Source organism: Pongo pygmaeus, chromosome 12, assembly GCF_028885625.2.
Source record: "Pongo pygmaeus isolate AG05252 chromosome 12, NHGRI_mPonPyg2-v2.0_pri, whole genome shotgun sequence".
Lineage (NCBI taxonomy): Eukaryota > Metazoa > Chordata > Mammalia > Primates > Hominidae > Pongo > Pongo pygmaeus.
In genome coordinates, this window is record NC_072385.2 from 43,469,007 (window position 1) to 43,496,023 (window position 27,017).

A 27,017-nucleotide genomic window follows, 5' to 3' on the forward strand; every position below is an offset into this window, starting at 1 on the left:
GGTGTTAGAACCAATAGGATTTGCTGGTGGCTGGATGTGGACAATGAGAGAATAGAATGAGCCAAAGCTATTGTAAACGTCTAGAAATCAGATGAGGACTTGACCCAAAGGCATTGGCAATGAGAAAGTAGACAGACACAATTCATGAGGTATTTCTTAGCATTGATAGAGTTGGATATAAATATCTGGAATTTTTAGCTGATTGAAATGTTAGTTGAAATGAATGATACCACTCAAGGTATGTGTGTCAAGAGGTATGGAGAAGAGCACAGAAGTTTTTGGAAAGCAAGGGAGGAGAAAAGAAGGGATAGTCACAGAGCAGTAAAGAAAAATAAAGGTTAAAAATAGGTCACAGGATGTACATTATCCTAAGTTAAAATATTTTAAGGTTTGAATGAAAGGGTGCTGCAGGGTTTGCAAACTGGTGGGCTTCAGGCCTAAAATCTGCCTATACTGTTGTTTTTGCCTGACAGAATATCTTAAAATACCTGTATTTGAAAGCATTTAAGGCTTGACTTGTGCTCTACACTCCACGGTCTTATCACTCATAGTTTCTTGGCAAACTCACCACTCAAGGTGTGCCTCACTTATTTAGGAGATCTGCCTCACTAGGGTAGACATTTTAGGTTTATGACTTGTAAGTTTTCACCTGGACAGATTGGCTACCAAAAAGAACCTCACAGGTGGGTGACCTTGAATTCACCAGGTCATGCCATCAGTTCAGAGCGGCCGGAGAACTCTGTTCTCTTGTGCATTGATGCCCCCGGAGTTGTGCAACACAGTGGCTCTGCTTTAGTTTTTTAGATTTAGAAACTGATCAGTGTCAGAGTGAGCAGACACAGGAACGTTAATTCATATTCAAAAATAATAACCAGGCTAGCATTTGTTTAGCACTTGCTATGTGACAGGTACTGTTTTAAGTGCTTTACATGAATTGTTTAATCCTTACAACAACCCTGGGAAATAGGTCCTATTATTAGGCCCCCTTTCTACAGATGAGGAAACAGACAACAGATTGGTAAATTTCCCAAGATCACAAAGTAAGTCAGTAGGAACTCAAAGTATCCTGACTTCAGAGCCCACACTGTTATCTGAGCATATACATCCCCATCACAAGAGAACGCCAGTTTATTCAAGTAAAATAAGGACTAGAAATTTACATCAGGGAATGTATTCTTTCAATGTAGAATGCTGAATGGAAAACCAAATTTCAATAGTTGCCTACTGAACAAGATCATGAGATAACAACAAGGGAGGTGATTATAAATGACTGGAAGTTTTAAATGGCATCGGCTCTGATAAAGTGATAATCTCAGCTCCATGATATACTTGTCAAGCAGTTACTTACATCAATCTGCCTTATAGGATATCCTTTCTCCTGGTTAATGGTTACATGATAGTGTTTTGTACCTTTCCTTTTTCACTGCTTCCATTGCTGACCAAATCACTCACCTCCATATTTCTGGTACATATATTTCTTTTCATTGCATGTTAGTATCTTAAATTTAGTCCTGTCTTTTACTTGATCCTCTGTGCTTGACTTCCTAATCTGTGTTCTGGTTTATGTTTTAGTTTTACAGTTGAGCTTTCTGAGGACATTCTTATTCCCAGTATCTTTTTTTGGGTGGTTGGGTTCTGGGAGGTGTTATTTGACTGCTGCTGATGTGTACCAACCAAGACAGTAGTCATTAAGTGACTAACAATAATGATTTCAGCAGATTATTGTTACTCTTGGCAAAGAGCAAGCTTTCTCTATTATAAATGATTTTATATTTGTTTTGTTTTTCTTTATTTGTAATTTGAGTTCTAGCTCAACATTAATACTTCAGATAACTGCTAATACACTTTCATAAATCATACCCACATCTTTGAGTGGCAAATAAATAAATAAATAAATAATCAAGTTCCAAGTAGTTTCTAAAGAGAGTAAACATTAAAAGTAAACATAAAATTACATAAAAATCAATCACAGTCTATTCATAAAGTTGGTATGAAAGTAAAGATCCTAGATTTGGAACCCTCATGATACTCAATATTTTACATATATCAGAGTTTATGATTTCCATAACTTCATTTGGTACATATAGACAGAGAAGATATTAATATATTCATTTTATAGTTTAGGAGACAGACTTGGAAGGGCAAATAACTTGTCCAAGATGACTAAGCAGCTGAGTGAGAACCACAGCCTATCTATGGCATTCAGTTTCAGCCATCTTTCCCTTGCTTCATAAGGATAGTTACTCTGGTATCAGTTGCTGGATTGGGATTTTGGGCATTTATAAATTTTTTTATTTTGGATATTACTGAATCACAGACAATTTCATCTTAGTTAATTAAGAATTCATCTTATGTGACACTTGTCTAAATCTTACAATATACCTTTTTCTAAATCTTAAAATATTAAAATTTTAATATATAAGGATGTTAACAATCTTTATATTTTAAGAGACTATGAAGTCAAGTCTAGCTAACTTAGATCTGTAAGTTTTTAGCTATGGAAAGCAATTCTATTGTGTACAAGTTTCAGCCTGTGAAGGGAATTCATTGAAAATGCGTAGAGATCAGAAGAACTAACACCTTTCTTGCATGGATTTTTCTTGATTATTGGCAGTTAACAATAAAATGTTATTAGATCACTGGTGCTTCTGTGTGGGGTTGAGTTTTTTATGATATCTCCTGTTAGACCCATAAGGGAGGCTGTGAGTTGTTTTCTACATCCTTAGAATATATAAGATCCTCTTTTAAAATTATGTTTTATATAAGCACATGAAAATGGAATGAAATAATGAATTGACATAGGAATTACCTACATATTTTGGCTGTACATTTAGTGCACAAAATATCCCTTTTTTGAATGCCAAATGGCCAGGTGTGAAAACCAATATTTGTTAAAGCTGGAGCAGAAGTCAGTATCATCATCATAGAGTAAACTTCTGGCATATGTGAAGATATGAAATGTTATCCGTGAAGTTATTATAATTTATTCTTAGAAATATTAGTAATCTCGTTTTAAGAGTAGGACATTATAGTGCAGTAATGATAATTTTCTCAGTGCTGCCTGTTGCTAGGTTGTTCCTGTGATTGCTGTCATGCACATACAGACACTAAATTGAGGGTCACTTTCCACTGAAGTTAGTGGAATACAAAATAGGTGGAGGAACTTTCTTCCTCTAACGTCTTTATATGTGTCTGTGTTTATATATATGTGTGTGTATATAAATATGTATACACATATATAATATCTGGAGCAAAAATGATTATGTTGTACATAACTGGAGGTTTTCCTCCTCATAAAATTCTGAAGTGGTAGAGTTAACATTCTGCTTTTAATTTAGCTACAAAAAAATGTGAAGAATCCCCAAATAAGATTTTCTCATAGAAGATTCATGGATTTTGAGTCTCAGAAAAAAAAGGAAGAAAAAAATTCATGATATAAAATAACTAAAAATTAAATATAGTCTTTAGAAATGATTTTGTTTCGTATAATTAATACTGGTATGACAACTGAATGCAATTGAAATTATGATATAAAATTTCTATTCTGTTTTGTATTTTTCATTAAAGTTTTTATAATTGTCATCTGAAAAAGGATTTAATATTCTTCTTAAATTCATTAGCTAACTCTCTTAATATTATTACACTATTATTTGCCTATTTGAAAATTGTTACTTTCTTTTGTACATAAATAGCATTTATAATCATTGTGACATTTTCTTCTTGCATTAATGTACATTTATACTTCATCTAATTGAGAAAATTTTAACATACAAAGTGACACAAAAAGATTTTCATTCCAAGTTTTATGTAAAACACCTTAAATTGGAAAATGAATATTCAGATACTAAGAGTAAATTTTTTTTTTTTTTTGAGATGGCATCTAACTCTGTCACCCAGGTTGGAGTGCAGTGGTGGGATCTTGGCTTACTGTAACCTCTGCCTCCCGGTTTCAAATTATTCCCCTGCCTCAGCCTCCTGAGTAGCTGGGACTACAGGCCCACAACGCCACGCCCAGCTAATTTTTGTATTTTTTGGTAGAGACGGGGTTTCACCATGTTGGCCAGGCTGGTCTCAAACTCCCAACCTCAAGGGATCTGCTGGCCTCAGTCTCCCAAAGTGCTGGAATTACAGGCATGAGCCACTGCACCTAAATGACATACTTGAAAAAATATTCTCGGGCCGGGTGTGGTGGCTCACGCCTGTAATCCCAGCACTGTGGAAGGTCGAGGGTGGATCACCTGAGGTCAGGAGTTCAAGACGAGCCTAGCTAGCATGGTGAAATCCCATCTCTACTAAAAATACAAAAATTAGCTGGGTGTGGTGGCATGCGCCTGTAATCCCAGCTACTTGGGAGGCTGAGGCAGGAGAACTGCTTGAATCCAGGAGGTGGAGGCTGCAGTGAGCAGAGATTGCGCCACTGCACTCCAGCCTGGGCGACAGAGCGAGTCTCCGTCTCAACAAAAAAAAAATTCTCACTTTCTGTTGTTGTTGTTTGTTTAATGATTAATGACGATTTATTTAAGCAAGAATACATAGTCATCATTGCCAGGCTTAATATGACAGGTTAAATGTTGGGCCCAATTTTCCTTCCCAGTTAAGTTTTTGTTTCCTATCCCTGTCAGTTTTGAAAACATAATACCAGAAGAAGAGGGGCCCAATTCCACACAGAGCTCCCAAGAGTGAGTTTCTAGGAGTGAGTCTGAAATTAGGAAAGACACTTGCTGATCTTGCATAGGTCCAAGGAATCAAGGCAGGATTTTCGACGAGCACTCGGCAGTTAGGGTAAGCAGGTTTCAGCCAGGCTCTTAATGGTTAAGCACTTGGCTTGCGCCCGCTGGGTTTCCGAAAATATGTCCTATTCGGCTGGGTTGAGGGCATAGTGGCCAGGGGCGAAGGAGTGTACTTTGGGAACGACATCTTGGCGACTCAGCGCACAACTCACTTTTTTTTGGAAACGAGGTTGGCTCTGTCGTCCAGGCTGGAGTGCAGTGGCACAATCTCAGCGCACTGCAACCTCCGCCTCCCGAGTTCGGGTGATTGTCCTGCCTCAGCCTCCCAAGTAGCTGGGACTATGGGTGCACACTACCACGCCCGGCTAAATTTTGCATTTTTGGTAGAGACGGGGTTTTGCCATGTTGCCCAGGCTAGTCTTGAGCTCCTGGGCTCAAGCGATCTGCTTGCTTTGGCCTTACAAAGTGCTGGGCTTACAGGCATGACACTGTGCCTGACCAGATTTTTGTTATACTGCTTAGATATGATAGTAACTGAATGATCATGCAATCTCTGACCATGTGACATTCAGGGATACCAAAAATGACTTGAGATGGGCCAGGGCAGAATTGGAGAAGCATACTTTGGCTGAATACTTAGGCCAAAGTATAATTTGGAACATTTCTTTTAAAAAATCTGCTCCCCTATGCCCCCCAGTTGCAGTACCTTACAATTACAGTTAATCTAGTAGCAGATACTGAATTGGGATATTAGGTATTTACAGACCAAATGCCCATTGGGATATTACTAGGCAACAGGCAGTTTCGCTCTGGCTCACTGTAGATTCATCCAGTAAGCATTTCTAGAGAACTGCTATATGAAAATATTGTGGAAAGTATCAACTTTTTAAACTTTTGATGTCATGACACCTAGAAGATTATTTTCTGATACTCATATTCTAAGGGAATTTTATTTTCTGAGATTTGTTTCTGTGGAATTTCTAGTTCCCCGGTCTGCACTGAAAGCCTAAATCAAGAGGATAATTTGAAAGGTAATGAAAGTAAATAAATTCTAGCTTAGATACCCAAGAGAGTAAATGAAATATAAAAATAATAACTTTTAAAATGTCTCAAAAAAAAGCTATGGCAAGCTAATTCACAGTTTGGTTTATTCATGCAATAGTCTGTCTCTGCTTATGATATAAAGTATAATATATTTTAGGAATAGTGTGGTTTTCTTCATGATATCAAACATACAAGCTTATGGATATATTTAAAAATTCTTAATTTTCTAGATTAATGTTCAGCACTACTTCTTCCATCTTGCATTGGAGGGGGGCAGATAATTAATAATTATCAGATATTTTCTTATCAAAAACAAATTTGTTGGAAAATTTTTTTTTTTTTGAGACGGAGTCTCGTTCTGTCGCCCAGGCTGGAGGTGCAGTGGTGCAGTCTTGGCTCACTGCAATCTCCGCCTCCCAGGTTCACGCCATTCTCCTGCCTCAGCCTCCCGCGTAGCTGGGACTACAGGCGCATGCCACCACGCCCTGCTAATATTTTTGTATTTTTAGTGGTGACGGGGTTTCACTGTGTTAGCCAGGATGCTCTAGATCTCCTGACCTCGTGATCCACCCACCTCAGCCTCCCAAAGTGCTGGGATTACAGGCGTGAGCCACCGCCCCTGGCCGGCCGTTGGAAACATTTTGAAGGAACTCTTTGTAAATAAAATACATGGCATGCCTTTCTGTTTTACTATACAGTTGCTGATTTATCCTTTACTTGGTTACTTTGAATCATCATTAACATCTATTGTCACCGTAATCCCTGTGATCACTAGATGTCATACTCCATTTTATGTTTTATTGTTGCCTTGGGGAGACTTTGAGAATATGAGAGGTGTTCATGCAGACTGCTGCTGAGTGTTGCATAGAAATGGAATAAAGTACAAATACCTTCAGGAACAGACTCCAAACTTGGTCTATTCCGCTTCCTTTCATTTTTTTTTTAAACCTATTCCAGATAATTTTTCACTGGTATTCTCTGAAGGAAAATAAGAGAAATTTCCTCTTAGAATCCCTTCTCCTTGGATTTATAACCTTTCCCAGTTCATTTCTATGGAAGTACTTGTAGTCCAGCATAGTAATTCTATTCAGATATGTATAGTTCAGTTAAGTCACGAAGGGAAAGGAAGCTTTCGTTGAGGGCTATCTACTAGGTGGTACAGTGCTAGGTAATTAACTTTGTCTCAATCCTTAAACAACTCTGCAGTGGTAAGGGTGATTAATTCATCCCATTTTGTAGAGAAGGGGACTGAATGTTAGAGGGATGGCATAATTTCTTCATGTTCATATAGGTAGTACATTGGGAAGCAGAATTTGAACACAGATCTTTCTGATTCTAGAGCTTTGTGTTCTTCTACCTTACTATGATGTTAAGTAATTAGTTTTAACATGCCACTTAAGTTTAAAGCCTTAAGTAGTCCTTTTAAGAAGTCTTTTGTTGCTGGTTATTCTCATTTAACACTCCTATTTTAATTTCCAGGTTCAGGTGACCTCACTTTGCCAGAACCGTGGGTCTTCATGAAATAAGAGATTTCATTTGGTTTTTGTTTTTGTTTGGATCCTCTCTAACTTTAGATAGAAATTGCTGTTATGGCAATCACCTACCTCACTATATTCCACTTTGTCTTCTGGATATTGGTGCTCAGCTCTTTTTTGAACTGCAAACCTTATTAATAAAATAGTTTTCATTTCTTTGAGTGTTCCTCTTCTGACCGCCCACCTCCCCCCCCACCACCCTACTGACTTTGATGTGGAGCTGAACTGAACCACTTTTTTTTTTTTTCTTTTTTTTTGAGACGGAATCCAGCCCTGTTGCCCAGGCTGGAGTGCAGTGGCACAGTGTCGGCTCACTGCAACCTCTGCCTCCAGGATTCAAGTGATTTCCGGCTAATTTTTGTAGTTTTAGTAGAGACGGGGTTTCACCATGTTGGCCAGGCTGGTCTCGAACTCAAGTGATCTGCCCACCTCGGCCTCCCAAAGTGCTAGGATTATAGGCGTGAGCCACCGTGCCAGGCCCTGAACACTTTTTTTTTCTTTTTTTCTTTTTTTTTGAGATGGAGTCTCTTGCTCTTGTCACCCAGGCTAGAGTGCAGTGGCGCGATCTCGGCTCACTGCAAGCTCCGCCTCCCGGGTTCACACCATTCTCCTGCCTCAGCTTCCCAAGTAGCTGGGACTACAGGCACCCACAAGCACGCCCAGCTAATTTATTGTATTTTTTAGTAGAGACGGGGTTTCACCGTGTTAGCCAGGCTGGTCTCGATCTCCTGATTTTGTGATCCGCCTGCCTCGGCCTCCCAAAGTGCTGGGATTACAGGCATGAGCCACCGCGCCGGCCCTGAACCACTCTTTATCAACTTATCTGGGACCCTAAAATGAAATAGGGTGACCCATTTTCTAGCTTTATATGATTTTCTGGCTTCATATGGTTAAGTCTTTTTAACGTTTTTTGTTTGTTTTGTTTTGTTTTGTTTTGTTTTTGAGACAGGGTCTCTGTCACCCAGGCTGAAATACAGTGGCCCAATGACAGCTTACTCTAGCCTCAACCTCCCAGGCTCAGGTGATTCTACCACCCCAGCCTCCAGAGTGGCTGGAGCCACAGCCACGCGCCTAACACCTGGTTCATTTTTGTATTTTTTTATAGACATGGGGTTTTACCTTGTTGCCCAGGCTGGTCTCACGCTCCTGGGCTTGACCAGTTCACCCTCCTCAGCCTTCCAAAGTGCTGGGATTATAGGCATGAACCACCGTGCCCAGCTTTTGAAAAACCTGTACAATAAAAAGTTTGGACTAATGTTCTTTGAGCACTTAAAAAAATGCTATTCAGTTAAAAAAAAAAAACCTATAGCGTCTTATAACTCCAAATCCCATACTGTCACCCAGCTGGTCTGCCCTGGTGACCACCATTTCCTGACAAACGTTCAGATAACTCCTGAGGAATTGAAGAAATTCACATTTATGACCCAGTGACACTGGCTTTGTCTCAGTTCCTATAGTGTGTCATACTCTGTTCTACACAGAAGTTTTGCTTATTCTATTCCTTTGTTTGCAGAGGTCCCTTCCCCATCCCCTATCTCTCAGGCAGACTCCTCATCTCAGTTTATTTACGACTTCCTCAGGGAAAGCCTTCCACACTTCCCTGACGGATGACTTTCCCCTATTGTGCGTGCTCATAGCACCATTTACCTACTTTGTATACTTGTGTGGTTATTTTATGTTTATTTGTGTGATTCTTTGATTGGTGTCTGTGCTGCCCCAAGATTAAAAACTTCATGAGAGAAGAAACCATGTCTTTTTCTTGTTTTTGTTTGCCATTGTATCCCCACTGAGAACATGGTGAATAAATACATGTTAAATGAATGAATGGCCTTTTTTTTTTTTTTTAGCTGGAAGGACATAAAATGCTTACATACATATAGTTTTTAAGAATTATGGCTCCAGATATTTTGGATTTCATCTCTGGATTAAGTCAGAATGTCAGACAATTGTGTACTTTCACAGTAGTACTTTGTTCCTTTACATAATTGTTTTTTCTTAATTGAACTTTGGTAGTGTGCCCTTGGCTCAAATTGGCATATGCTGTAAGCAATAAAATGTTGCATTGATTGTATGGACACTCTTGAGGACAGTGTCTGCCATATCAAGTACTATCCATTATATCAGATAATATTGTCATTATGAGGACTCAGAGGAGAAATTTCTCTCTGATCTTACTCCCAGAAAAAAAGTGTGCTTTCCTGGGAAAACAGACAAAAACTGGTCTGTTTTTGTCTTGGAAGCACTGTTGTCTTAGGCCTAATTTTTGTTTCCTGAAGCTCAAAGCCAGATTTGTTATTGACATCTAAAAATTAGTTAGGGGTTTCTGGCATACCCTGTGTAAGCTAATCTCAGTTTTAGTTTCATCTTAATCTCTAGAATTTTAACTGTGGTTATGTGATTATTTACATATTTTATAGTTTGTTCAATAAAATACTCTTTTTTTTGGAACAGAGTCTCACTTTGTCGGCCAGGCTGGAGTGTACAGTGGCACGATCTCAGTTCACTGCAATCTCTGTCTCCTGGGCTCAAACAATTCTCCTGCCTCAGCCTCCTGAGTAGCTGGGATTATAGGCATGTCCCACTATGCCTGGCCAATTTTTGTATTTTTAGTAGAGACGGGGTTTCACCATGTTGGCCAGGCTGGTCTCAAACTCCTGACCTCAGGTAATCCATCTGCCTCGGCGTCCCAAAGTGCTGTGATTACAGGCAAGAGCCATCGTGCCAGGCCTCAATAAAATATTTTATAAATACCTTTAAGGAATAATACAAACACCACCAGGGCTTAAATAAATAAATCTAAATCAATCTGCTTGCTGGTTAAGTAATGAGTTCAGTGTTTCTCTCCGCACAGAAAGTGGAAGAGATAGATGAAGAAGAAAATAAAGCTTATTACATGTTGGGAAGGATTCTAGGCACTAAGTTCCTTTTTTTGAGACAGAGTCTCATTCTGTCGCCCAGGCCAGCCTGCAGTGGCTTGATCTCAGCTCACTGCAACCTCTGCCTCCCAGGTTCAAGAGATTCTCCTGCCTCAGCCTCCCAAGTAGTTGGAACTACAGGCACCTGCGACCACGCCTGGCTAATTTTTGTATTTTTAGTAGAGATAGGGTTTCACCATGTTGACCAGGCTGGTCTCGAATTCCTGACCTGAAGCGATCTGCCTGCCTTGGCCTCTGAAGTGCTGCGATTACAGGCGTGAGCCACTGTGCTTGGCCAGTTCTAGGCATTAAGTTCTAATTGGTTCATCTGGGGACTCGAAATTCTCCATTTTATTTTATTTTATTTTTTCTGCTTTTGTCACAAAAGCACAGACATTGCTTAACAAAGAGGTCTGAGATGGGATATGAGTGATAAGTTCAGGGGCATAGGGTCAACACTTTTGAGTGTACAGACTGGGAACCTGGCAGAGTTTTAACAATCCCCTCCCCTATTTTGACCATCCGTTAGTCCTGTAGAAGTAGAGCAGATGATTACGTATTCACTGCTGTATGGCTTATTACCTTTGTAGGAATTCTAACTGAAGGGCTTGGCATTTGGCCTGACTGAATATCAGAATCCCTTTATTTTTCCTTCCATTGCAAAATAATTTTTTGTGCCGTCAGTGAAATAACAGCTATGCAGTGGCATATACAGCTCTGGAGACCAGGCATTAGAAGACTGTGAGACAAGAATAACCAGAATGATGATAAGGAGACTCTGGAAGTCACTTTAGATTGATGACCAAAGATTTCCTTACTTTGACCAGGAGGTCAGATCTCAAGGGGCCTTCTGGGTCCACTTTTGATTAGCCAAATTGTCTTTTCTTTCAGTTTGACTATAGGTTAGTCAACCTTCCCTCCACATTCATCAGGGAATGTTAGCAATATGTCATATTTTTTTCTTGGTGTACCATTAAGCAATCTAAAGCTATGCTGTTACCTGTAACCACTTGGATTAATTATTTTAGATTAGTTGGTTATACTTCTAGGGCTTTATGGCTTTATCTTTTCAGTCAGCATTATTAACCAAGTTTTGATAGCTTTTTCAAGTTTTGTAACCCCCATCCAGGGAGATCAGTGTCCTCTCGGACACTCCCAGGTAAGCATGATCTCCTGGAAGACATGAGAAGTCTCTTAAATCATCTAATTATTACATTGGAGCTATATAATAACTCCAGTATACCTGGAGTTATTATGTGTATATGCAAGTTACGTTCTAATGAGGCAAATATAAATAAATATGTTGTTGATTCAGGAGGTAAAAATTAGGAGAGCGACATGTAGTTTTAAAAACAAAAGAGGAATTACTTGTAACAAAAGTAAGTAAGAAAGGAATTCTCAGTTATCTCTTGGGTGGAGATACCTTGCATAGAGTTCAGCAAAAATTGCAAAGGTTGTCATAGGACTATGGAGGCCATTAGGCTAATTAAAATTTATAATATTGCCCATATATTTGTACTAAGTCTCATTCCTGAAGGATTGTATATTTGGGTTGAGGCTTTGAGAAATTCTAAGACTGGCTTGAGCAGTAAAACAAACCAAGTAAAAATTGTCATGGCTGTAGATAGTCAAAAAGGGGTAAGCTAAGTTTCTGCAAACTAAATAATTTCAGAGGGTGTAAGAATGTATTGGATAAAGGATGAAGATAAAAAGCGCTTTGAAGACTATTGATACTCATCAGATTTTACCACTGATAATTTTTCAAGAGGAACTGTTTATGAAACTATAAAGAGAAAATGGAGATACAAAAAGCCATCCAAGATATAAATGCCGAAGGCCAAGTTTTGAGATAAACAGAAAATCACAAAAACTCATGTCAGGTGGATCTTCCATGGCCCCAGTGTGAGCAGACGGTATTTTCCTTGAGGAGAAATACTAGTTTGGTGGGGATAAGGTAGGGAGTTAGTTTAAGGATTAATCAAGAGAACTATACATATGCTATTTAGGTTGAGGGAAAAGATCAGAATAGGCATGGGCAAAGCCTAGACTCAGTCAAGTTACCTATCAAGCAAGCTGACATATTCATACAGTTTATTAATTACTTAGACAAATGCATGATCAGCATGGTGTCAGCTCCTCATGTCCCTCATCTGCAGGGTAACACTGAAACCAGACGGGGCCACATGATAGGTAATATGAGTGGTGGGCACTCTGTTGCTGAGGAACAGTTTCCATCCTGTAGCTAAGCAATTTTTTAGCCTACAGCTACATCCTAAGGAGTGGGCAAGGTGGTGAATCTCAGACCTCATGGAACCAGGGAAGGTGGATGAGAAACTGCCTCCCAGCAGGCTCCCACAAAATATGGAGGTAGGTAAGAAATAGCCTTGTAGCAGCACCTCACAATACTGCCTATCTTTCCATATTCTGAAGGAACACAGAGCATTCTGCCAACGCTTAGGTCAGCCTATCGTTGGGCTTACCTAAGCGGCCTATGTGGAGGCATGCAGGTTTTCCAGGGCACCAATACAGAGCAGTTATCCTACCTTATCATCTATAGTAAGGAAGAAACGACTGTGTGAATTAGTACAAAAGCATGAAAAGGAAAATGTTGTAAGTAAGCATTTCAGACATCTAGGAAATTTTGTTCTGTTGGTCTTAGGATAAGCATTCTAATTCTATTAAGTTGTTTGCTCCTGGACTGGAAAGAAATCCTAGAGATTCTGACACAGTCATTTGGTACATTCTGAAGATTGTCTTTTTCTGTGGTGATCATATTATCCCAAGAAGTTTGCATTCATGAGTAATGTCATTGTACTATCATCTGTCAGGAGTACTTGTATAGTCTTTTATAGAGGCTTTTGTGTTTCTTCCAGAAGACTCAGTTTCTGATCTGTAGCTTGTAACAGGAGCCTTTAGGCAAGCATAAAGAAAAAGCAGAAACTACTGTGGAGGTAAGACTGAATAGTTGAGGTTAATTTATTTTAATAGCCATCAATATCAGAGTGGAAAAAAGTAGAATCCTCTATTAAGGCATATCAGTTTGTAAAGATTTAATGAATAATTACCTTAGAGTAAGAACATCATGGGTGACGAGGGTACTGACCATTTTCAGAGTCTTGAATTTTTATACCATAGTGTATTATGATTTTCCCCAGTTGTCTCAATCTAGATACTTAGATCTAGAGAAAAAATATTTTTAACTATTTTTTAAAATAACAGCTTTATTGAGATACATTTTACTTCTAAAGTGTACAGATCACTAGTTTTTAGTATATTCAGAGTAGTACAGTCATTACCACTATTTAATTTTAGAACATTTTTACCACTCCACAAAGTAACTCTTTACCCACTAGCATTCACTCCCTATTTTTCCCTCTAATCTACCTGGCAACTCCTAATCTACTTTGTGTCTGTATAGATTTGCCTAAGATATAAAATCTTTTAAAATTATTTTTGTTTATTAACTGGACAGTTATTTACCAGTCATTGGTACAAGAACATGAATATGCTCCTTTTTTAAAAAGGACATAATCAATCTATTGTGTTTATATTAATAAAACGTCACCTATATATAATTAATTGACTAAGGAACTTATCTATTTGATGTATTACATTTTTTAAAAATCTAGTGTTTAGTAAACAAAACAGCTCTTATATAATAGTGTTAAGCTAGTTCAAAATCCAGAGAATGATAAGCATTCTTAATTATTTCTGTTACCTCTTCTAGGTATTTCTCAAGATCACTAGGTTAGTATCTGATACATTACTAGGTGTTCAATTAAGAAAGCTTTATTTTATTTTGGTGATAGAGCTGGAATTAGAATCCAGCTTTCCTCCCATGAAATCTCCTTCTCTTTCCATTATACCACACATGCTTTCCACATGTGCCCAAAGCTGACATTTCAAAGGGTTTGGAAGCAGTTCATAGTGTGAATTATTGTTCTCTATTTCCCCTTTCTCTCGCATTTTTTGTAGCCATACAAAAATATACAAGTTTAAATCTGCTATTATATGAATGCTGAAATGATAAGTAGGCTAAGGGAAAATAAAGAAAAAAATTTTTTAAAGCTTGCAATGTTTTATATCTCATAACAAATATAAATGGCCCATATTTCACACTTAAATAATGTATGTAAAGTAGGACATGAGTTTATGGGCATTTTTAGCATGTTTACTTTGTTTTTAAATAGCTCCAGTTAAAATGCTAAATATGAAGCAGTGATTTCCAGATGTAATTTTTTTTATGCTTTAAGGAGCTCACGTTGAAGGAGAGGCGCAGTAAAAGAAAGGATAAACACTCATAGATTTTTTTTTTTGTCATTTGTGTTTTAAATTTTATTGTGGTATAAATATAGATAGCAAAGTACACAATACTTAAATGTATAACGATGAGTTTTTACAAATATATATAATGTATATATAGTAATCACCACACAGATTAATATACAGAATATTTCAATACCTCAGAAATTTCCTTAATACCCCTTTTTTTGTCACTTGCACTCCTGCAAGAGGTAATCACTATTCTGACTTCTGTTATATATTGGTTTGTCTGTTTTCAAAGTGCATATACATGAAATCATACAGTACTGTCTTGTGTCTGGCTTCTTTCACTCCTCATTATGTCTATAAGATTCCTCTATATTGTTTTTTGTAGCAGTTGTTAATTTTTTCTTTGTAGTATTCTATGATATAAATAAAGCATAATTTATGTATCTATTTGCCTGTTGATAGAGATTTGTTATTTATAATTTTTTACTATTATGACTAGACCTGTCAAAAACATTCTTATACTTGTCTTTTGGTGAATATGTGCACTCATTTTCTTGGACTATAAGGTTTTATAGTTTATAAAAGTTCAAAACCTTTTAATTGAAATAGCCAGAATGCCAAGACTGCCTCATAAGCAATTTTCAAGTCTAAGTGAATATTACCTCTTTGATTTTATAATAGAAGCTGGGTAAAATTCCAATGACTTTACAGCCACTTTAGGGTCGTATCATATACCTCTTCTATGATGCAAGAGTTATGGGTATTATACATTCAGTGATTCAGTAAATAGCAAGGTGCCATGCTAGGTGCTAGAGATACCTCTGTAAAAGGCAGTCATACACCCTGCTTTCACCCATGAACAAACAAGTCATTTGACATAATGTACAGAGTGCAATGATAAAAGAAATGAGAACTAGCAGAGGAGTACTTAGAATGAAGCATCTCACCTAAATCTGGGTAGTAATGGGAGACATCTTGTAGGAAATGACATCTAAACTGCATCCGAAATACTGAATTGGAATTAGCCAGGTGAAAGAGGTGTGGTGAGGCTGGTGACGTGAGCTGGGCACTGAGAGATTTTAGGCACTTTTTGAGGCTTGTAGACTTGAGAAATTGAAAGTAGCTGGGTAAGCAGAGGGAACCATTGAAGGTTATCTTTTTATTATAGAACACCTCAAATGTATAAAGAATAGAATGAATCCTCGTATACACATCCCACAGTTTCAGCAGTTACCAACTCATGGCCAATCTTATTAAGACCACGTCCACTATCCGTAGTGGATTATTTTGAAGCAGATTTGAGATATATCATATCATATCATTGAAGATTTATGGCAGGAGAGTGACATGATCAGTTTTGTGTTTTAGAAATTACACGTACCTGGTAATTCCAAATTACCTTTAAAATGCCTACACCATAGTTTAGTTGTTTTTCATTTGCTGCCATTTATACATAGACAGTTACCTTTCTGCATGTACTATTTGTAGTAGTTTGCACTTTTTCAAACTATAATGTTTTGGAAGTATGATTAAATGTTAAAATTGTTTTATGTATTCATCTTTCCATGTATATCGGTTGGTTTATTTGCATTTTAAAATACTATTAATGAATATTTTGGTTTCTATCTATAAAATGTCATAATCAATATAAAAGTCAGTTTGTTTCTAGGATTCAGCCTCCATAATAGCAAAGATACTAGTATTTGGAAAGAAATTAGATTTATAGTTTTACTATGAATCTTTTTTACAGATTCAAGTTGAGGAATTGTTTTGTGGCTTGAGTTTTGTTACTATCTATGTATGAAAATTTGGTTTTTTGTTTGTTTGTTTACTTAGTGTTTACTTTGTTGGTAAGAATTAATATAGACTGGCTGGGCACGGTGGCTTGTGCCTGTAATCCCGGTATTTTGGGAGGCCAAGACAGGCAGATCACTTGAGGTCAGGAGTTTGAGACCAGTCTGGCCAACGTGGTGAAACCCCCATCTCCATAAAAATACAAAAATTAGTCGGACGTGATGGCGTGTGCCTGTAATCCCAGCTACTGGGAGGCTGAGGCACGAGAATCGCTTGAACCTGGGAGGTGGAGGTTGCAGTGAGCTGAGATCGTGCCAGTGCACTCCAGTCTGGGTGACAGAGTGAGACCCTGTCTCAAAAAAAATATATATATATAGATAGATAGATGGCTTTTTAAAAAATATTTATTTTTTTCAGATTAGGAAAAACATTTGTATTAAATATGACCAACAGTACTAGTTTTGAATAAAATGTTTTATACAGATAAGTTTAAAAAAATAGTATGACCCCAATCCAAAAGAAGGACAGTGACACAAACAGGCAAAGTATGCAAGCAATATAACAGGCAGGGAAAATTCAACTTCACTAGTCATCAAAGAAAGTAAAATTTTAGACCTATTAAGCTGGCAAAAAAACCAACTAAAATTCCACCACCAACATTAGTAAAGTTATAGTAAACTAATCTGCTGATTCGCTGCTAAAGATGATCTAAATTGGTGCAGCCCTTGTGCAAAGCATCATAGCGATACAGGTCAAAATTCATGAGCATGGTAATTTCTGTAGACCAGAAATCTCACTCTTAAGTAAGCCCCATATCAAGAATAAAATTCAACCGAAGAATAACTTCATGCTTAAAAATGCTTATTGCCAAGGTATCGGCAAGCAATCAAATGCCCAGCTCTATGTGAATTATTTATGATATAAAATAACTTGATCAAATGAAAATACAGCCATGAAATGTATAATATTTAAGTACAAAATACAAATTGTGGTATGCACACCAACTAAAATTTCTGAAAATACATAAGCACAGGAAAGGGAACAATACAATAAAGAAAAAAGTTATGATTCAAAAGCAGAAATGTTTAATTATTTGATACTGATACAGTATTTTTTAACTTAAAATGAGACAGATCCTTATGTGCCTTTTGAGGTTTCCCTTTGAGCCACATGCCTGTATTATCTATTGAAAGAATTATTTTTTAGAAATAAAAATAAAAAAAGAATAATGTGGCCGGATGTGGTGGGTGGCTCACACCTGTAATCCCAGCACTTTGGGAGGCCGAGGCGGGTGGATCACGAGGTCAGGAGATCGAGACCATCCTGGCTAACACGTTGAAACCCCGTCTCCACTAAAAATACAAAAAATTAGCTGGGCGTGGTGGCGGGCGCCTGTAGTCCCAGCTACTTGGGAGGCTGAGGCAGGAGAATGGTGTGAATCCAGGAAGTGGAGCTTGCAGTGAGCCGAGATGGTGCCATTGCACTCCAGCCTGGGCGACAGAGCGAGACTCCATCTCAAAAAAAAAAAAAAAAAAAAAAATTTAAGAACTGTATGCATAGGGACAAGCCATAAGCTGCACCAACTGGATCCTAGATCCTCTTTCCCCAAGGGCAGCCCATTCTTGGTTCTTAGATTGCTTTTATTTTAAAACTATAGCTGTCTATGAGCCACTAAGTTAAAAATACCTTCCTGTAAGTCGAGTGTTTCTTAGAGCATTTTAGTTCAATTCCTTTTTTTGAAGAAAGTTTAGTAGACGGTAACTATTGCAGTACTTTGGGATAGCACTGTATTTATTTATTCATGCATTAATTTTGTGAGAATCAGAGATTTTAAGAGGTTTGCAAACTTCGGCTGCTGATAATGGTTCTTACATTTTTAAAGGAATGTTAAATGAAGAAGAATTCGCAACAGAAACCATATATGGCCTGCAAATGTAAAATATTTACTATCTGGGCCTTTATAGAAAAATTTTTCAAGCGCTTGTCTAAATGAATATAACATAAATCCTTGGCATATGCTTTTTTTCTTTTGAAAATCTTTCTGTAAGATTTGTTTTAGAATGATATTTGAAAATTAAAATTTTCCTTCTATAGAGAAGATGGTGAATTAGAAGATGGTGAAATAGACGATGCAGGATTTGAAGAAATACAAGAAAAAGAAGCAAAAGAGAATGAAAAGCAGAAAAGTGAGAAAGCCTACAGAAAATCAAGAAAAAAACATAAGAAAGAGAGAGAGAAGAAAAAATCCAAAAGGAGAAAACGTGAGAAACATAAGGTTAGTTAGAATCTACTTTTTATTCTTTTGATAAATTTTTATGAAATATAAAATACTGAAAATTAGAAAGTAGAAGTCATTATTTTATTATAAAACATATGGATTAGATATATTCATTTATGTGATTAAACTTTCTAAACAAAGATTATATGAATTATCTTAGAGATTTAAAAAGTAATTAAGTTAAATCTTTTTTTTTTTTTTTTTTTTGAGATAGGGTCTATTGCCCAGGCTTGAGTGTAGTGGCACAATTTTGGCTCACTGCAGCCTCGACTTCCCAGGCTTAGGTGATCCCCCACTCAGCCTCCTGAGTAGCTGGAACTACAGGTGCACGCCACCACATCTGGCTAATTTTTTATTTTTAGTAGAGACAGGGTTTCGCCATGTTGCCCAGGCTGGGCTCAAACTGCTGGGCTCAAGTGATCTGCCGACCATGGCCTCCCAAATTGCTAGGTTTACAGGTGTGAGCCACCACGCTGGGCTTCAAGTTAAATTTTAATGCAGATTGAAATAAATAATATTTTAATTGATGGAAGATTGTATACATGGATATTGGAAGGTTAAGGAAAGAGAGTTTCATTCTCTACAGATACAGATTAGCAGCATTGGCATTGTCCATCTATTTATTTACTTATTCATTTAGATGTATGATCGAGTGCTTACTATGGAAACCTTTATGCTGTATGCTGAGGGTTATAGTAGAGAGTGAAATAGTTGGCTCTTAAAGAGATTACATTGCAATGGGAAGGAGAGAGGCAACACACAAATGAAAAACAAATGCTATCAAAAAAACAACAGGGTACTGGATGGAGAATTATGTGGATTTGGGGTAGGGAAGAAGGGGAACCTATGCTGACTGAGAAATCATGGACAAGTTGGCAGCAATGGAGGAGCAGGTTTTGAAATTCCCTGAATTTCCTCCATTAAAATCACATCAATTAGGATAACACAACCGAAACCCATTGACAACATCTACAAAAAAAGGAAGAAACAAGTTATCTCTAATAAACCTAAAAAATACAAATGACTGGGGCCAAATGATAGACAGCAACAAGACCAGTGTAGCAACAGCATCAGTACAAATGAAGCAGAGGGAAAATAAAGGGACTTCCAGAAACCAAGTTGCCAACAGATATTCACCTCAAATGGTCAATGCCCAGCACGGAAACCTCATGGGCCTGAGAACAGCAACAGAAACTGGGAGGGGGCTGTGCTATCACCAGTTCATGCATGAATGTAAGGTGACCACAGAAATTGGATGGTGCCGAAAAGATCTGGACCTGATGAACCCCAAATACAAATCAACCAAATTCCTTTTTATGACAGAGTCCCACACTGAGAAGGTAACTGCTGGAAGTAAAATCTACATTGAGAAACAGGCATATAGGGCCAAGGAAAGAAATAGTCAGATAACAAATGGGGGAAGGAAGCAGAAGAGGCATAGCTCAGAAAATAGCCATATTTTTGAATACTTCATGCTAACAACAGAAGAGGTAACCCTAGAGCTATGAAGCTAGGAAAGCTTTATTGGCCCATTCCATCCATTTTTTTCACATTAGAAGCAAGATAGGACTATGGTCACATTCCATAGTTGTTATTGTAAGATAAAAGAGAATGGAGAGTAAGTCTTCCAGAAAAGAAAGCATGCCCACAAAGCATATGAAAAATTTAACCTAATATTTTAAAATGACAAAAAATTAAGAAAACAATATAAGCTATGATCAAACAGCATAGAATAACAAAACAAAACAAAACAAAAAGGAAGTACTTAATAAAGTTATGAGCAGAAGTGAATGAATTAGAATGAAAACCAATAGTTTTTTTAAAAAGATCAACAACATATATATCATTGACCAAACTTATCAATAATAAAAAGGAAAAGAAAAATAAATGTATATATGCTGAGGGTGAAATAACTATCAGAAAGGAAATTAAAATCATAAGAAATTTATGTATATAATTTTATGAAAATAAATATTAAAAGCAAGATGAAATGGAAAATTTTCTAGAAAAGTACTGCCTAACAAAATTAATTCTAGAGAGTCAAAAATTCTGAGACTTTTTGGAGTTTGTAATCTACCCTACCAAGAAACACAAGGACCAAATCTTTTCAGAGTATAATTGTATTAGTATTTTTCAGGTGAAAGGTTTTCCTTAGAGTTGGAGCTGACTTCTGATGGTGACTGAGCAAACTTGGCTTTTAAATAGACACTATTTATTTAAAATCCTAGCCAAGAATGATTAGATACTTAAAGTTGAAGCATTTGACAGCATAATTTTAAAAATATTTCTTTATATCACCTATCAAATCAACAAAGACAAAAGCAATAAAATCATAAAAACCAAACTCCACACCGTTTAGGAACAAGATGGAGGAAAGCAATTTGTCTTTCCTAAGATAACAATTCAGGATGGGTTAGAGAAAAACAGAGCCTTCCCTTGTAAGAGCATCAGAGTTCAATCATTTCAGCAAATTTTTACTGAGTTTGTACTAGATCTAGGTGCTGGGTCTGCAACGATAGTAATACACAGAGCCAGTGTTTTCATTGCTAAGAAATGTAAGAACTGTTTACAGAGAATGCTCAACTCGGGAAGGTAATCATTCTGACCAGATGGAGGAGATTTGGTCCCATTTTTTTGAAATTGTATTAATACTTGAAAAAGCTTACTCTTGATATCAATTATCATTATACTTGACATCAATAATCATTATCAATTACTTATGCTTTTCATTTCAGTTTTGTTCAATTTTGTGGGCCAGATTTATTTTATTTTTGTAATTTGTAATGTTTTGGTATCTTTTAGTTTTAGGGTACTCGTGCAATAGAATAAGAACTCCAAAGCCATTTTAGGTAAAAACAAATTAATACATACTCTACTCATGTTCTATGACCTTTTTTGGTGATCTAGGAGCCAATTTTACTTTCTTTAGGTTTAGCTTAGATGTAGATCATTTTAGAGCACAGGGGCAGAATATTTCTGTTTAGGTCAAAGGGATGATGAGGAAAATGTCATAGAGTCTCTGAGCAGAGAGGAAGATATACTTCTCAGAAAACCTCAGCGAAGTTGGAATGGTGGTGGCCTTTGGGGCAAGAATTTTTCAGTAGTACTTCAGAGTCTCCTGGAATAATATAATCTACTGATTGGTACCTCTGGCTGAAACATGCTTATCTAATTACTAGTTAAATTTTCTTCCTTTTGCAAATGTAACATATTTGTCTTTCCCCTCCCTTCAGCATAATTCCCCATCTAGTGATGATAGTTCGGACTACAGCCTTGATTCAGATGTTGAACATACAGAAAGTTCCCATAAAAAAAGAACTGGTTTCTACAGGGATTATGACATTCCATTTACTCAGGTATTGCCATTTTTTTGTTTTGTGATAAAACATAGGTAGCATAAAATGTACCATTTTAACCCTTTTAACTGTACAATTCAGTGGTATTAAGTATATTCACAGTGTTGTTCAATCATCACCACTTATCCATTTCTAGAAATTCTTGATCATTCCAAACAGAAACTCAGCACCTATTAAGCAATAACACCTCGTTTTCCCCTGCCCCCAGCCCCTGAAAACCACTATTCTATTTTCTGTTTCTGTGGATTTGCCTATTCTAGGTATTTCATGTAAGTGGAATCATACAGTGTTTGTCCTTTTGTATCTGGCTTATTTCACTTACCATATTTTAAAAGTTCACCCAAGCTGTAGCATGTGTCAGAATTTCATTCCTTTTTAAGGCTGAATAATATTCCATTGTATGTATATATCACATTTTGTTTATCCATTCATCTGTTGACGGACACGTGGGTGTTCATGAAAAAAAGCTTCTACCTTTTGCTATTGTGAATCATGCTGCTTATGAACATGGGTATTCAAAAATCTTTTTAAGACTTCTTTCAGTTTATTGGGGTATATATTTAGAGTAGAATTGCTAGATCATATGGTGATTCTATGTCCAACTGTCTGAGGAACCATGAGACTGTTTTCCACAGTGGCTGTACTATTTTACATTATTTACAATATTTACATATTATTTACATTACAATCATGTAAGTATAAAAATACATTTACATTATTTACATAATGCCTGAGGGTTTCAATTTCTCTACATCCTTGCCAACATGTGTTTTTTTTTCTTTGTTTTCTTTTGGAAACAGAAAATGAGTATGAAGTGGCATCTCATTGTGGTTTTGAGTATTGCCCTTTTAAGAGAAAAATTAAACTTTCAATTTTATTCTTTCTGGTATTTTATCAGACATAGGCTATAAATTTGAAATCTTTGAACATAAAGAATACATAATGTATTAGTTTGCTAGAGCTAACACAACAAAATTTTACAGACTGGGTGGCTTAAGCAATAGAAATGTATTTTCTCACAGTCTGGAGTCTAGAAGCCCCAGATCAAGGTGCCAGCAGGGTTGGTTTCTTTTGAGGGCTGTAAGGGAAGGATCTGTGCTAGGCTTCTCTCCTTGGTTTGTCACTGGCCTCCTTCTCACTGCTTTGTCCCTACATGGTCATCTCTCTGTGCGCAGGAACCGCTGGTGTCTCTCTGTGTCCAAATTTCCTCTTGTTGTAGGGACATCAGTCAAACTGGATTAGAGCCCACTTTAAACAGCCTCATTCTAATCTAGTCACCTCTTTAAAGGCCCTGTCTCCAAATATACAGTATTTTGTGCTAGGCAAGTAATGGTGTTTCTCAGAGTCGCTAAGAAGTATTTGGATCAGTGTGCTCTTATCTGAAAAGCCCCAGAGTTTCTGAGTTCTTGTTTTTGACAGTCTGTCACTGTTCTGGTCTACAAGAGCACTATTTTTTCTCCTAATTTGGTGTTCCTAATCTCTTGTGAGTTTAGAAACCAAAATACTATTTTTGTTAGAGTTATTTCTATAGTCTGATTCACTGTTGCCGTCTTTATAGTTGAGATTGCTAAGTGACCATTAAATAAATGAGGTTTTATTAAAATATCTTCTTTTAAAATTTGAAAAGAATTATACACTAGTTAATAATTTTATCTAGTTAGGTAAGTATCAGAATGTTTATAAGGTCAATATGTCCAGTGATTTTAGAGTCAGTGGTTGTTGCTATTTCTCAGAACATTTTATAACTATTCATTAAAAATATTTTTACCACAAATGACAAAACTTTTAATTCAGCAATACTGATATGTAGTTAGATTTATTCTTTATAAATATTCAAAAGTCATTTGGAGACTCTTACAATGAATGAAAAGATGCTAAGGATGGGCATTATTATTTCAGGTAAGAAGACATTTGAAAATGTCGAGTAATGAGACAGGTTCTGGATTCATAAGTTGTCACTGAAAGTAACCCCAAAGAGGAAGTTTCAAATATTTAAAATAGTGACAGCATTATTGTAATAAGTACATAGCCTTCTATGTGGCCACTGTGGGAGGCAAGATCAATTTGTATGTATAAACCATAATGCAGTTGTTTTAGGTATCTCACATTTTTTAAACATTATGTAGTTATTTATTGTTAATAAATATGTATTGTTAATACTACGCTGACTATTATATATCCCTGTAGACATACTGTTATTATTTTTGCTTCAAAAAAATCAGTTAAAGAAATTAAGAAAAAGGATGGTCTTTTATATTTATCTACATTTCATTTCCAGTGTTCTTCACTTTTTTTGTAGATCTGAGTTTTAATATGATACAATTTTCTTTTAGCCAGATGCACTGCATCGTTTAGCCTTTGCTTAGCATATCTTATAGCACAGGTTTGCTATCAAATTCTCTCAGCTTTTATTTATTGGGCCAATGTGTTTATTTTATCCTCATTTTTTATAACTTTTCATTTTGTCATTATTTCAGGCTTACAAAAAAGTTGCAAGAATGGTGCAGAGAACTCCTGTATATCTTTCATCCAGATTCCCCAGTTAACATTTTACCACATATGCTTTACCTAATCTTTCTTCTCTAGTCTTCTCTTCCCTTCAGAGAGATCTAATTTGCCTTTATTTATTTATTTATTTATTTATTTATTTATTTATTTATTTATTTATTTGAGACAGAGTCTTGCTCTGCTACCCAGGCTAGAGTGTAATTTGCCTTTAAACCCATCTATTAAGTAGTTTTCATATGTAGAAATTTGGTTCTTTAAAATCTTCTGAGTCATTTTTATAGTTTCAAGTTTGCTGCTGAAATGCTCATATTGTCTTTTACTTGAAAATAGCAGACTTCAGATACAAATTTCTATATCTGAAGTCTGTATTTCTTTTTTTTTTTTTGAAACGGAGTCTCACTTTATTGCCAAGGCTGGAGTGCAGTGGCGTGATCTTGGCTCACTGCAACCTCCACTTCCCAAGTTCAAGCGATTCTCTTGCCTCAGCCTCCCAAGTAGCTGGGACTACAGGCGTACGCCACCACACTTGGCTAATTTTTGTAGTTTTAGTAGAGACGGGGTTTCACCATGTTGGCCAGGCTGGTCTCGAACTCCTGACCTCAGGTGATCTGCCCACCTCTGCCTCCCAAAGTGCTGGGATTATAGGCGTGAGCCACCGTGCACGGCCTGAAGTCTGTATTTCTATTGCCTGTTATTTTTTGCTGGTTCTTTTTCATGTGATCCTATCTCTTCATAAGCCTATTTTTGTTTTCATTTTTTTCTGTTCTGTGCTGAGCATTTTGTAGAAATAACTTTAGGCCTAGGATGATGTTCTTTTCCTTCAGAAAGGATTTTTACTTACTTCTGCCAGATTTCTGGTGACCCTTACAAACTTTATTCCAATTTCAGGATTTGAGACTTCTGAGCCACTCAGATTCCTGAAGGCTGGGCTGCAGTCTCTGATTCGCATTTTGAGATCTCCTTATAATTGAGGATGGGGGTTACTAAGCTTCCACCTTTTCCAGACTCTGGACTCCACCTTTTGTTTCCATAGACAACAGAGACAGTCTAAAGTGCTCTTGGATCTTTCACCTGGTTCTTCCTGATGGGGTGATACTCTTGGAGTAAATGCAGCTCCAAATGCTGCCCACTTTTCAGGATTTTCATCTCCATGGGTATTGGTCTAGTAATCCTTCACTAATTTGTTAGCTGTCTGATGTCTACAAACAGATTTAAGAAAAATATTTTGTCTATCTTTTCTACTTTTTTTAAGAGAGACAACTAGTCTGAATTACCCAGTCTGCTATTTACAAGAAGAGAAAGTTCAATACCATTTCTTCCATATATATATTTTAGAGTTGACTCACTGAGAATTAAGATTATATCCTAACTACATCTAAAAATCCCTTTTTCTTAGATAACAAGTATCTGCTATGTAACTTCTACAATTACAGGGCAAAATTTGAATATACTGTTAACCCCTCAGCAGTTAAATTAGAGAACTTAATTTAGCTTCCTTTTTCCTCATCTTTTTTCAGGGCTTCCTTTTCCTTTATTTGTTTCCAGTGATTGCTGTGGGGCCTGTTTTTGTTTTACAGAAACCAAATCTATCCCTACAGACATTCTAGCAGTTTGTATAGCCAAATAATCAGTCGGCAAAGTGATTAGAAAAGCTATCTATTTTTGTGGAATTTATTGTCTTTTTCATTTATCTTCTCTCAGTTGGACTTGAAAAAATACTTGCTAGACCCTTGCCCATGAGTGCATTTTGTTCATCCCAATGGTGACTATATGAACCATAAGGAATATATGAACCACTCTAGAAAAGCAGGGCTACTCTGTAACCCTTCATTTGTTTCATGCTTCCTGGAAAACTCACACAACATGGTGTGAATGCGAATGTGAAGGACCTTAGCAGTCCACACTAGAAGTCTTTAACCACAGAAGGAGCCCTGGGATGGAATGTGCATTCTTAGGGGACTATTAAGAATATTTACAGGTGGGAATCTAGGGAGGAGGTAAATGAAAATTTAGGGATAATTCTACTTAAGGTAGGAACACAGAGATTATTTTGATAAAACTATGCCAATCATAGAACTGAATTAATGTTAAGAATTTAAAACTTTTATGAGAAGCATCTAATCTCCAGAGAAAAATTTATACTCATCTATTAACAAAGTAATCTTCAATCGTAAAGTGTTGAAATATATCAAGTATTAATATAGTCACAGTTTTAATAAAAGGAAATATAACCGTCATTTAACTAGTTAATTTAATCTTCAACTTAATCTAAGCAATTATTTTTTGTTTTGCTTTAGTTTTCATAGTGGCTTTTAAAAAATGTCAGAAACACTGTGTTTTGGCTACAATCGTAAATTCCCTTTTGAACTTCTGAAGTGCTAGACTAAGAATGGAGTTTATAAACTTTAAAAAGTACTACTTAAAACAAATCAAAAATATGATACAGTGTTTTTAAAATTTAAAATTGATGAGTGAATTGGTTTTCTTGATTAGTTATGCGTTTTTTCTCTATTTTATACTTAGAAAGATCTAATACTTCATTGCATTTCATTAAATACGTAGTCTCATATTGGTATTTTGCCAGA

The 27,017-nt window shown here is 36.6% G+C and overlaps 1 protein-coding gene across 2 annotated transcripts in view; it reads left to right on the forward strand.

Moving 5' to 3' along the window:
• The window catches only part of ZC3H6 (zinc finger CCCH-type containing 6), a 60,373-nt gene that overhangs the window by 6,071 nt on the left and 27,285 nt on the right, over positions 1-27,017 (forward strand). Inside the window, exons 1-3 of one of the 2 annotated variants that reach the window (XM_063648558.1) lie at positions 5,824-13,175; positions 18,385-18,565; positions 21,802-21,924. Coding sequence is in view for 1 of the 2 variants with exons in the window: in XM_054472132.2 (XP_054328107.1) it covers positions 18,385-18,565; positions 21,802-21,924 (304 nt within the window). In the remaining variant the exon portion in view is untranslated. Of the gene's footprint in view, positions 1-5,823; positions 13,176-18,384; positions 18,566-21,801; positions 21,925-27,017 lie in introns of those variants that run through there. The other variant, XM_054472132.2, reaches the window with a different exon arrangement.